This window comes from Hetaerina americana, unplaced genomic scaffold, assembly GCF_022747635.1.
Source record: "Hetaerina americana unplaced genomic scaffold, ioHetAmer1.1.p SCAF_10, whole genome shotgun sequence".
Taxonomy (NCBI): Eukaryota; Metazoa; Arthropoda; class Insecta; order Odonata; family Calopterygidae; genus Hetaerina; species Hetaerina americana.
Genome location: NW_027286070.1, coordinates 12782615 through 12795613, shown reverse-complemented (window position 1 = coordinate 12795613; position 12999 = coordinate 12782615). Strand labels below are relative to the sequence as shown.

Genomic DNA, 12999 nt, shown 5'->3' with positions numbered 1-12999 from the left:
AAGCGGAAGGATGTTCTTGTAGATGTTGATGAGCATCCAAAGCCAGGGACCACTTTGGAGGGCCTTGCCAAGCTGCCAGCTGTGTTCAAGAAGGGCGGCGTTGTGACTGCTGGTTCTGCATCAGTAAGTTGTGACACTATGTGCTAATGTCATATAAGCTATAGAGAATTCATATGAAGATTTTATTCCCAACTAGGCAGTTTAAGCAGCTGTTTAGGTTATTTGTGATTTCATTAATTTGTATTTTAAAGTAGTGCTCCCTAAAAATTGAGTGCATTGTTGTCAACATTTAAGCATCTCAAGCTGGCTGTTACCTTCATGGGGTGGGTCTAAATTATTCTCCTTAATGTAACTATTTTGAGGAATTCGAAATTACAAATGCAGGATTAATTTTCCCTTGACATATAAATTTCCATAGTTATGAACTCTAGAAATGCCCCAGACTTGTATCAGGAGCTTGCAATAGTGAATTAGAGCATTTGCATACCATGAAGTGCAAATGTTATGTTGTGGCATCTGTCCTCCACTTAAATTATTCTCTTCTCTGCTCCTGATATTATCCATTTCTTCAGCCTTAGACAAGTGACCTCCAAAATCTCATAGGTTATAACGTACTATTTGCTTTTAGTATTAGTTTCTTGAGGAGTTAACAAAATTGCTTCCAACATATAGGTTATCCCTCGAGTATTAAAATAATTGTTTCTTAGCCCTTATAAAGTCAAACTCAACAATATAGAGTACATTATTGCCAGTTTTGTCTATTATTTATTTAGTTTTAAGATTGAGATAGTCGTAATCCACCCCTTGATTGGTGGGCTCATGTTAATTGATGGATATTCAGGGCGTTTGTGATGGCGCTGGTGCTGTGATACTTGCCAGTGAAGAAGCTGTGAAGCAGCATGGCCTCAAGCCTTTGGCACGGCTTGTGGCTTATTCCTACGTGGGAGTAGAGCCAAGCATAATGGGCATTGGACCAGTACCTGCCATAAGCAATGTCCTTAAAGTGGCTGGGATGACACTCAAAGACATGGATTTAATTGAGGTAATGACAGGTTTTTGATTTTAACCATAGAAATAATCATAAAAATAATTTTGTTTTGATGCCTTAATAAGTTACAGTATAGCTTGTAAAATTATTCATTACTTTTACACGCTAATGAATATGAAAAGTTACAAAGCCATATAGATATACTGCTAAATGTATATAATGCAGCTATATGTAAATGATATAGCTATATGTATTTTTGTTTAGATTAACACCAGAAATCAAGTTTCATTCAGTATTTAAAGATGACACTAAATATTTGAGACCAAAGAAATTAAACACCCGAGTCATAATTGTTCAGAATTCTGCAAAAATTATTATTTTATATGTCTTGTAAATTCCTTTTTGTAACCTTACGATTTATATCACTTCAGAAAATAGCTTTGGTAATTAGTCTAGCAAAATTTGCAGATCAATGAAGCCTTCGCTGCCCAAACACTGGCCTGTGCTAAAGAGTTGAAATTGGATCAGGATAAATTGAATGTTGATGGGGGTGCCATTGCATTGGGTCATCCACTTGCTGCATCTGGATCCCGCATCACAGCTCACCTGGTTCATGAACTCAGGTAAATTTTCCAATGTAATGTGCAAAACTGTAGCATATGTAGTGAAATGATCAATTGAGGACAATTGTTAGAGGTATTGGAATTGCTAGGCCACATTCTTTGCATGTGAATTAATTCATCAAGATCATCTGCTTGTAGATTTTGGAGTATGATCAGAGTCAGTTTACAAGTACTAAGTTTTATGTACAGCTCTCAGGGGGTTCCACAGAGAAATTAGAGCAATATGATGGTGTCTTAACACTCTGGTAAAGGAGGAAAAAAAGTAGCTGAAATAATAAAAAAAAACTTAAGACTGGTGCTCGGGTCATGTAGTGCTCCTTTGAGCTGCTCTGGGGTCCACTACACCCCTGAGGCGTCCGTTCGGGTGGCTCATAGAATCTTTGAGCACTGTTGATATTTTTTAGGTGATATCTAGATTATTTAGTCGAGTAAATTTAAATTTAAAGAAAAATTCTCCCTTATAACGATATTATAAAGTGTATGTCAATTAGTGGGTCTCAATACTAGGTTGCCAAAAGAGATTGAGGTACATACAGTGCTATTGAGACAAAAGAAAGAATTACCTTTTAGAATATAGCCCGATCTGGTATTAAGAGATCCAAAAGACTAAATTGCATCTGCAGAAAGCAGACCACAATGCATGCAAAGAAAGTTTTAGACAAGGAAATAATTTATGTAGTAGTGGTTGCCGAAGTTAAAGAAATAAGATACCGGACTACCTCATTCATAGCACAGAGTCTGATATCATTATTGGAACTGAAAGTTGGTTAACACATGATATTGCAGGCGGCAAAATATTTCCTTCACAGTTTATCGAAACAACAGACAGAGCTGGATGAGGAGTTTTTATTGCAGTAAAAAACTCGAGCATCAGTAGAGCTGAGTTATTTTCTGATATATGTAAAAAAGTGTTTGGCATTCAGTGACAAACACCCTCAGCGAAAAGAATGTGTGTCTCATAGACCACCCCATGCTGGCATTAACTCAATACTAGATCTAGAGGGCAGATAAAAAGGTTTACATCCCACAACAGTGAGCATAGACTAATTATCAGTGGCAATTTTAATATTCCCACAGTAGATTGGGATTCGTACAGTTTTATAAATGGAGGTTAAGACAAGTAGTGTGTGTGAGTCCCCTTATTGACGTTCACCTGAAATTCCCTAAAATGGGACATTAAAATCGCCACTGATAATTAGTCTATGCTCAATGTTGTGGGATGTGAAGCTTTTTATCTGCCTTTCTAGATCTAGTATTGAGTTACTCAGTAGATTGGGATTCGTACAGTTTTATAAAGTAGACTGAGCAACTTACAGGTTTAAAATGTCATCTTTTAGGGAGAACAATAAAGAGGCCAGATTGCTTTTAATTGAAATCCCCGAGGAGTCAGTCCAACGCAATAAATTTTAAAACACAAAGTAGTTCAAATGCATAACTTGTTTATTTATCCAAGCAGTTGTACATACTATAGTTTTAACAGTAACAATGATAAAAGCTACATGTTTACAAATTAGAACAATACAAATGATCAGGAAACCTTTAATAGAGTGCTATTAAGTTGCTGCTAGAGTTAGGTAACAACTGTGTGCATGTGGGGGAGGGGGAGAGTGATGAGAGGGGAAAAGGGAAAGAGGGAAGGGAGGGAGGGTTGGGGAGGGAGGGAGGGTTGGGGAGGGAGGGATGGGGTTGGGGAAGGGAGGGGTCCGGTTGGGGAGGGATGGGGTTGGGGAAGGGAGGGAGGGATGGGGTTGGGGAAGGGAGGGGTCGGGTTGGGGAAGGGAGGGAGGGATGGGATTGGGGAGGGAGGGTTGGGATTTGGGAGGGAGGGAGGGTTGGGATTGGGGAGGGAGGGAGGGTTGGGATTGGGGAGGAAGGGTTTGGATTGGGGAGGGAGGGTTGGGAATGGGGAGGGAGGGTTGGGATTGGGTGGGAGGGAGGGAGGGTTGGGATTGGGTGGGAGGGAGGGATGGGGTTGGGGAGGGATGGGGTTGGGGGGGGATGGGGTTGGGGAGGGATGGGGTTGGGGAGGGAGGGATGGGGTTGGGGAGGGAGGTGATTGGGGAGTGAGGGATGGGGTTGGGGAGGGAGGGATGTGGGTTGGGGAGGGAGAGATGGGGTTGGGGAGGGATGGGGTTGGGGAGGGAGGGATGGGGTTGGGGAGGGAGGTGGTTGGGGAGTGAGGGATGGGGTTGGGTTGGGGAGGGAGGGATGTGGGTTGGGGAGGGAGAGATGGGGTTGGGCAAGGAGGGATGGGGTTGGGGAGGGAGGGATGGGGTTGGGGAAGGGAGGGAGAAATGGGGTTAGGTAGGGAGGGAAGGGGTTGGGGAGGGAGGGATGGGGTTGGGGAGGGAGGGATGGGGTTGGGGAGGGAGGGATGGGGTTGGGGAGGGAGGTGGTTGGGGAGGGAGGGATGGGATTGGGGAGGGAGGGATGGGATTGGGGAGGGAGGGATGGGGTTGGGGAGGGAGGTGGTTGGGGAGGGAGGTGGTTGGGGAGGGATGGGGTTGGGGAGGGAGGTGGTTGGGGAGGGAGGGATGGGATTGGGGAGGGAGGTGGTTGGGTTGGGGAGGGAGAGATGGGGTTGGGAAGGGAGGGATGGGATTGGGGAGGGAGGGTTGGGATTGGGGAGGGAGGGATGGGGTTGGGATTGGGGAGGGAGGGATGGGATTGGGGAGGGAGGGATGGGGTTGGGAATGGGAGGGAGGGTTGGGATTGGGAGGGAGGGAGGGTTGGAGAGAGGGAGGGTTGGAGGGAGGGAAGGTTGGGAATGGGGAGGGAGGGATGGGGTTGGGAATGGGAGGGAGGGTTGGGATTGGGTGGGAGGGAGGGAGGGTTGGGATTGGGTGGGAGGGAGGGAGGGTTGGGATTGGGTGGGAGGGAGGGATGGGGTTGGGGAGGGAGGGATGGGATTGGGGAGGGAGGGATGGGTTGGGGAGGGAGGTGGTTGGGGAGTGAGGGATGGGGTTGGGTTGGGGAGGGAGGGATGTGGGTTGGGGAGGGAGAGATGGGGTTGGGGAGGGATGGGGTTGGGGAGGGATGGGGTTGGGGAGGGAGGTGGTTGGGGAGGGAGGGAGGTGGTTGGGGAGTGAGGGATGGGGGTTGGGTTGGGGAGGGAGAGATGGGGTTGGGGAGGGAGGTGGTTGGGGAGGGAGGTGGTTGGGGAGGGAGAGATGGGGTTGGGCAAGGAGGGATGGGGTTGGGGAGGGAGGGAGGGGATTGGGGAGGGAGGGTTGGGATTGGGGAGGGAGGGTTGGGATTGGGGAGGGAGGGAGGGAGGGTTGGGATTGGGGAGGGAGGGAGGGAGGGTTGGAATTGGGGAGGGGTCTGGTTGGGAGGGAGGGATGGGGTTGGGGAGGGAGGGATGGGGTTGGGGAGGGAGGGATGGGGTTGGGGAAGGGAGGGAGGGTTGGGATTGGGGAGGGAGGGTTGGGATTGGGGAGGGAGGGATGGGGTTGGGTAAGGGAAGGAGGGATGGTGTTGGGATTGGGGAGGGAGGGGGGATTGGGGAGGGAGGGAGGGTTGGGATTAGGTGGGAGGGAGGGTTGGGATTGGGTGGGAGGGAGGGAGGGGATTGGGGAAGGAGGGAAGGGGTTGGGAAGGGAGGGATGGGATTGGGAAGGATGGGGTTGGGGAGGGAGGTGGTTGGGGAGTGAGGGATGGGGTTGGGTTGGGGAGGGAGGTGGTTGGGGAGGGAGGGATGGGATTGGGGAGGGAGGTGGTTGGGGAGTGAGGGATGTGGGTTGGGGAGGGAGAGATGGGGTTGGGCAAGGAGGGATGGGGTTGGGGAGGGAAGGATGGGGTTGGGATTGGGGAGGGAGGGATGGGGTTGGGAATGGGAGGGAGGGAGGGTTGGGATTGGGGAGGGAGGGAGGGTTGGGATTGGGGAGGGAGGGAGGGTTGGGATTGGGGAGGGAAGGAGGGTTGGGATTGGGGAGGGAGGGAGGGTTGGGATTGGGGAGGGAGGGAGGGTTGGGATTGGTGGGAGGGAGGGAGGGGATTGGGGAGGGAGGGATGGGGGGAGGGAGAAATGGGGTTGGGGAGGGAGGGATGGGGTTGGGGAGGGATGGGGTTGGGAGGGATGGGGTTGGGGAGGGAGGGAGGTGGTTGGGGAGTGAGGGATGGGGGTTGGGTTGGGGAGGGAGAGATGGGGTTGGGGAGGGAGATGGTTGGGGAGGGAGGGATGGGATTGGGGAGGGAGGGATGGGGTTGGGGAGGGAGGTGGTTGGGGAGGGAGAGATGGGGTTGGGCAAGGAGGGATGGGGTTGGGGAGGGAGGGAGGGGATTGGGGAGGGAGGGAGGGGATTGGGGAGGGAGGGAGGGGATTGGGAGGGAGGGTTGGGATTGGGGAGGGAGGGTTGGGATTGGGGAGGGAGGGTTGGGATTGGGGAGGGAGGGAGGGAGGGTTGGGATTGGGGAGGGAGGGAGGGTTGGAATTGGGGAGGGGTCTGGTTGGGGAGGGAGGGATGGGGTTGGGGATGGGGAGGGAGGGATGGGGTTGGGGAGGGAGGGATGGGGTTGGGGAAGGGAGGGAGGGTTGGGATTGGGGAGGGAGGGTTGGGATTGGGGAGGGAGGGATGGGGTTGGGGAAGGGAAGGAGGGATGGTGTTGGGATTGGGGAGGGAGGGGGGATTGGGGAGGGAGGGAGGGTTGGGATTAGGTGGGAGGGAGGGTTGGGATTGGGTGGGAGGGAGGGAGGGGATTGGGGAAGGAGGGAAGGGGTTGGGAAGGGAGGGATGGGATTGGGAAGGATGGGGTTGGGGAGGGAGGTGGTTGGGGAGTGAGGGATGGGGTTGGGTTGGGGAGGGAGGTGGTTGGGGAGGGAGGGATGGGATTGGGGAGGGAGGTGGTTGGGGAGTGAGGGATGTGGGTTGGGGAGGGAGAGATGGGGTTGGGCAAGGAGGGATGGGGTTGGGGAGGGAAGGATGGGGTTGGGATTGGGGAGGGAGGGATGGGGTTGGGAATGGGAGGGAGGGAGGGTTGGGATTGGGGAGGGAGGGAGGGTTGGGATTGGGGAGGGAGGGAGGGTTGGGATTGGGGAGGGAAGGAGGGTTGGGATTGGGGAGGGAGGGAGGGTTGGGATTGGGGAGGGAGGGAGGGTTGGGATTGGTGGGAGGGAGGGAGGGGATTGGGGAGGGAGGTGGGGGGAGGGAGAAATGGGGTTGGGGAGGGAGGGATGGCGTTGGGGAGGGATGGGGTTGGGGAGGGATGGGGTTGGGGAGGGATAGGGTTGGGGAGGGAGGGATGGGATTGGGGAGAGAGGGATGGGGTTGGGGAGGGAGGTGGTTGGGGAGTGAGGGATGGGGTTGGGTTGGGTTGGGGAGGGAGAGATGAGGTTGGGGAGGGAGGGATGGGGTTGGGGAAGGGAGGGAGGGTTGGGATTGGGGAGGGAGGGAGGGATGGGGTTGGGGAAGGGAAGGAGGGATGGTGTTGGGATTGTGGAGGGAGGGTTGGGATTGGGTGGGAGGGAGGGTTGGGATTGGGTGGGAGGGGATTGGGGAAGGAGGGAAGGGGTTGGGGAGGGAGGGATGGGGTTGGGGAGGGAGGGATGGGGTTGGGGAGGGAGGGATGGGGAGGGAGGGATGGGATTGGGAAAGGATGGGGTTGGGGAGGGAGGTGGTTGGGGAGTGAGGGATGGGGTTGTGTTGGGGAGGGAGGTGGTTGGGGAGGGAGGGATGGGATTGGGGAGGGAGGTGGTTGGGGAGTGAGGGATGTGGGTTGGGGAGGGAGAGATGGGGTTGGGCAAGGAGGGATGGGGTTGGGGAGGAAGGATGGGGTTCGGATTGGGGAGGGAGGGATGGGGTTGGGAATGGGAGGGAGGGAGGGTTGGGATTGGGGAGGGAGGGTTGGGATTGGGGAGGGAGGGAGGGTTGGGATTGGGGAGGGAGGGAGGGTTGGGATTGGGGGGAGGGAGGGAGGGGATTGGGGAGGGAGGGATGGGGGGAGGGAGAAATGGGGTTGAGGAGGGAGGGAGGGATGGGGTTGGGGAGGGATGGGGTTGGGGAGGGATGGGGTTGGGGAGGGATGGGGTTGGGGAGGGATAGGGTTGGGGAGGGAGGGATGGGATTGGGGAGAGAGGGATGGGGTTGGGGAGGGAGGTGGTTGGGTTGGGGAGGGAGAGATGGGGTTGGGGAGGGAGGTGGTTGGGGAGGGAGGGATGGGATTGGGGAGGGAGGGATGGGATTGGGGAGAGAGGGATGGGATTGGGGAGAGAGGGATGGGGTTGGGGAGGAGGTGGTTGGGGAGTGAGTGATGGGGTTGGGTTGGGGAGGGAGGGTTGGGATTGGGGAGGGAGGAGGGTTGGGATTGGGGAGGGGTGGGGTTGGGGAGGAATAGGGTTGGGGAGGGAGGGATGGGATTGGGGAGAGAGGGATGGGGTTGGGGAGGGAGGTAGTTGGGGAGTGAGGGATGGGGTTGGGTTGGGGAGGGAGAGATGGGATTGGGGAGGGAGGTGGTTGGGGAGGGAGGGATGGGATTGGGGAGGGAGGGATGGGATTGGGGAGAGAGGGATGGGATTGGGGAGAGAGGGATGGGGTTGGGGAGGGAGGTGGTTGGGGAGTGAGTGATGGGGTTGGGTTGGGGAGGGAGGGTTGGGATTGGGGAGGGAGGGTTGGGATTGGGGAGGGTCCGGTTGGGGAGGGAGGGATGGGGAGGGAGGGATGGGGTTGGGGAAGGGAGGGAGGGTTGGGATTGGGGAGGAAGGGTTGGGATTGGGGAGGGAGGGAGGGATGGGGTTGGGGAAGGGAGGGAGGGATGGGGTTGGGATTGGGGAGGGAGGGAGGGTTGGGATTGGGTGGGAGGGAGGGTTGGGATTGGGTGGGAGGGAGGGAGGGTTGGGATTGGGTGGGAGGGAGGGAGGGGATTGGGGAGGGGAGGGAGGGGATGGGGAGGGAGAAATGGGGTTGGGGAGGGAGGGAAGGGGTTGGGGAGGGAGGTGGTTGGGGAGGGAAGGATGGGGTTGGGGAGGGAGGTGGTTGGGGAGTGAGGGATGGGGTTGGGTTGGGGAGGGAGGTGGTTGGGAGGGAGGGATGGGATTGGGGAGGGAGGTGGTTGGGGAGTGAGGGATGTGGGTTGGGGAGGGAGAGATGGGGTTAGGCAAGGAGGGATGGGGTTGGGGCGGGAGGGGGGGAGGGAAGGGGGGAGGGATATGGTTGGGAAGGGAAGGGATGGGGAGGGAAGGGATGGATGTGGTAAGGGAGAGAGAAAGGATGCAGGGAAAAAGTTATGGATGGAAGGGAGGGAAGTGGCAGAGGGGTTTTAGGGGAGTGGTCGGGGCGATAGGGAGGGGGGGGAAGAGGGAATGAGGGAAAAGGTATTTTAGGGAAGAAAAGGGAGGGGATAAGGAAGAGGGTTGGTGTGGTGGGAAGAGATAGGGTTGGTTGGAGGGGTGTGAGGAAGGGAGGAAGAGAGAGAGGGGGGTGTTTGCCATTTGCAATGAAAAAGAATAGTTTGTTGTTTGAGAAAAAGTTGAGAAACCGAATCAGGAACATAAGTGGCCCTTCTAGCATCAACTGCAACTAGCAACTTCTGGCATCAGTTAATATGAGGGCCATCAGGAAATTCTGTTAAATATTACCTGGTCATATGACTCCTTAGCATAAATGAATGAGGATATTGCATTGCACTGAAAATGTCCAAAAATTTTGGTTAAACGTCTTCAGTTTCATTTGCTAAGTTAATGCAATTTTTTTTCCTCTTTTTTATTATTCAGACGAAGAAAAGCCAAATATGGAGTGGGGTCAGCTTGCATTGGAGGTGGACAAGGAATTGCCCTTATCCTTGAGAGCATACACTGACCCAGTATTTAACTTCTTAAATCTTGTATGCTACCGAGTACCAGATGAGCAACGAAGCACTGTGTTATATGAGGAAGTTATACATAACTGGAAGACTGATGAGAAAGTTCTCGCAACATTGCACTCTGACTTATTATTATCCTCACTTACTGGAAGTTAATGTGAAAAATTTTTGTACATCCATTTAAAGTCATTGGTTAATCAAAAAATTAGTAAAACAACTGTTACTTTTTTATGTTGTATGTACCTTGTGGAATTTAGAAATAATCAGTAAATTAGGACATTATTTAAACAAGATTTGTTTAATGGCAGGGCTAGAATTATTTACCATTTTTTTCATTGTAATGTTGTATTTCATTTATAAAGAATGTAATGTGTTACATGTTTATATACATCAAATTCAATTGAAAATATATTTTGTAAATGAAATTTTACCAATAAAACTGTACTGTTACTGTTAAATACTATTTTGTTTTAATTATGTCTTTCAGCAACATATGAGGAAATATCAACTGTTTGCTGTATTAATGCAGGACTGAAACCAACCTTAAATTCAGTGAAATCTTGAAATAGCGAAGTTATTAAATCAGTTGTAAGGCTTGGCCTATTAGTTTTTGTGTTAGGTGAAATTTCATTGAATTGGATTCATAACAACATTTGCCAACTACTATGGAGTGAATAATGAAACTTAAGAAATTAATGGGATATTTGGCAGATTTGAAACATGGTCTATTGCTATTAGTTCTATTTTTTGGCATTCAAAAGTCATTAATAAGTGTACCCTCACCACTGATGAAATTAAAATATTAACACTTTATTAGTAACATAGTTGTTTCAGGAGAATGCAATGAAAGTTTCTAAAGCTCTAAATAAATAAATATGTAGCAATTCCAGTGGCAGAAGTATAATAATTTTAAAATTTGAAAAACAATATAATGCAAAAAAATAACCAAGAACTTGAGTGAAAATATACAAAGAAAATATTAGTGAAATGTTGTAGCATTGTTGCTCTAGGAATCTTGGTTATTCATTCAAGAGTAAGCAAATATAGGCAGATTTTAAGATGCAGTTGTGGAGAAGAATGAAAAAATTGGAACTGGTAGAAAGGAAAATAACGCAGGCCTAATGAAAGTCAGGCATATTGAGTGCCATGGAATGCTGAAAGAAGGAAGACCATTGGGTAAGGGTAGAACAAGGAAAATATTTGGTTGGGGATTAGCCTCCTGTCTCTCCAATCTATCAAATGCCTTTTCAAAATCTACGTAAAAGGCAAGTATGCCCTGATTGTATTCTATATCCCGATCCATCAGTGATCTCATTACCGCAAAGGCATCCCGTGTGCCTTTTCTACAATATACTCATTTTTTCCCAATTCACTCTATCAAACTCTTTTTCTAAATCTATGAAACAGGCAAATACTTCCTGATTGTAATATATATTCCTCTCGATTATTGATCTCATAACTGTAATGGCAACCTGCGTACCTCCCCCCTTCCTAAACCCAAAATGATCATCCCCTAAGTAATCATTTGCCCTACTCTATCCTTTTGTTTATGATCCAGAGAACAACTTTAGCTGCGTGGGATATCAAACTAATTGTCCTATAGTCCTCACATGACGTAGCCTTTACCTTTTTCGGAATAGGAACTAAAACTGATCTCACAAAGTCTTCCGGCCAGATTCCCTCCTCATAAATACTACGGATCAGCCCAGCCCATATAACCTCTTCCCCCCAAATTTTCCTAAGCATTTTAAAAGTTCCACGGGAATGTTATCTACCCCCACGGCCTTATTTAGTTTTATCTCCCTTAATGCCCTTTCTATCTCATTGTCTAGTATGCCTGGACCTAAGCTGTCTTCCTCTACGTCATTTTCTTTTTCAATGTCCAACTTTGTTGGTCTGAGTTCTTTACTATAGAGTTCTTCTATATACTCCTTCCATCTCTCTTGGATCTTTCCTGCGTCAACTATTACCTTACCCGCCTTATCTATAACTGTTAGCATAGCTCTTCCTTTCTTACTTCCCGATAAAGATTTAACTTTGCTGTTCAGCGCACCGATTTCACCCTTCCTCTGCAGACTTTCCATATCCTCGCACTGCGTCTTCCACCATGCTTCTTTTGCTTTATTTGTTGCCCGCCTCAATTTATTGTTCAATTCTTTGTACCTCATTTTGCCTAATTCTGTATTTATATTCTTCCATTTTCGCCGCTCATCCATCTTTGTAATCATCTCATCCGTGATCCATGGTTTCCTAGTCTACATATCTAGATACTACATATCAGCCCATATAGCCTCATTCTCCCACATTTTCCTTAACCTTTTAGTAGTTCCACAGGAATGTTATCCACCCCCATGGCCTTATTTCATTTCCCTCAATGCCCTTTCTATCTCATCGTCAAATCTGCCTGGATCTAAGCATTCTTATGTTATGTTCCTGTTCTATGTCTTAACTTGTTGGCCTAAGTTGTTTGCCATAAAGGTGTTCTATATATTCCTTTCATCTCTCTTGGATCTTTCCTGTGTCAACCATTATCTTAACCGCCTCATCTCTAACTGTTAGCACAGACCTTCTCTTCTTACTTCCCGATAGTGATTTAACCTTGCTGCACCATGTTTACATTCTTCCATTTTCTTCTTTCATCCATCTTTACAATAATCTTATCCGTCATCCATGGTTTCCTAGTCTTTTAGCGTTAATGGTTCCAATAGTGTCTTTTGTGACTTTCGATAACCCTTTCTTGATACTTTCCCATTTTTCTTTGAGTGTACTCGGCTCTTCATCATCCTCCATGATTTTCTCTATAGCCTGCTGGTACTCCTTCCTTTTCAATCCATTTAATGCTTCTACATTCAATTTTCTAACCTGCCGCCCCTGCCTTATCTTTTTGAAATGGACGCTACATTTCAAAGAAACTAAATTTTGGTCCCGCTCCCAGGAAGCTGTGCGACTTTATCACACTTCCTAAATCTGGGCCTAAGCAAAATATAATCTAGCTGATACCTTTCTGAGTCACCTGGCATTTTCCATGTATACCCATACCTTTAGTGGTGTCTAAACCAAGGGTTGTTGATGACTAACCTCTCTCCTGCAGAACTCATTGTTTTGCAGAATTGTTTTCTCCCTGCTGTCATTCCTCGAGCCTAAACCGTAGTCCTCCACCTCATCATCAGCTCTTCTTTCGTGTACCGTCGCATTCCAATCCATCATCACTACCAAATGTTTCCCTGCAGGAGCATATGCAATTATGTCCTCTGACTGATTGTACATCCTATCGACTTCTTCCTAGTAGTAGCAGTATTTAGGGGAGGCGACCAACAGCTGAGGTCATTTGCACCATACAGGATGGACAGGAAAGGATGAAGGGTGGAGAGAAACCCGGCGTCGGCATTAGCCTACTCTTCACGAAAGGCGCCATGGGGTCCGCAGCTTAACGTCCCATCCAACGGACGGCTTACTTACTCAAAGTGCCCTCCACAAAGCACCTCGAGTAGGGATTGAGATACCCTGACTTCTTCCTCTTTATGATTGCTTGGTCGCACATATATGTGAACAATGACCAAAGTCATCAGTTCTGCTTATATCTATATTAGT

General features: G+C 49.7%; 1 protein-coding gene across 1 annotated transcript in view; it reads left to right on the top strand.

Annotated features, from left to right (window-relative positions):
* The window catches only part of yip2 (yippee interacting protein 2), a 22959-nt gene extending 13093 nt beyond the window's left edge, over nt 1-9866 (top strand). The window contains exons 5-8 of the mRNA XM_071598408.1: nt 1-123; nt 842-1042; nt 1457-1611; nt 9320-9866. The exon at nt 1-123 is cut by the window's left edge and continues 53 nt beyond it. Of these exons, the coding sequence (XP_071454509.1) occupies nt 1-123; nt 842-1042; nt 1457-1611; nt 9320-9404 (564 nt within the window). The 3' untranslated portion in view covers nt 9405-9866. The remainder of the gene's footprint in view (nt 124-841; nt 1043-1456; nt 1612-9319) is intronic.
* The last annotated feature ends 3133 nt before the right edge of the window (nt 9867-12999 follow it).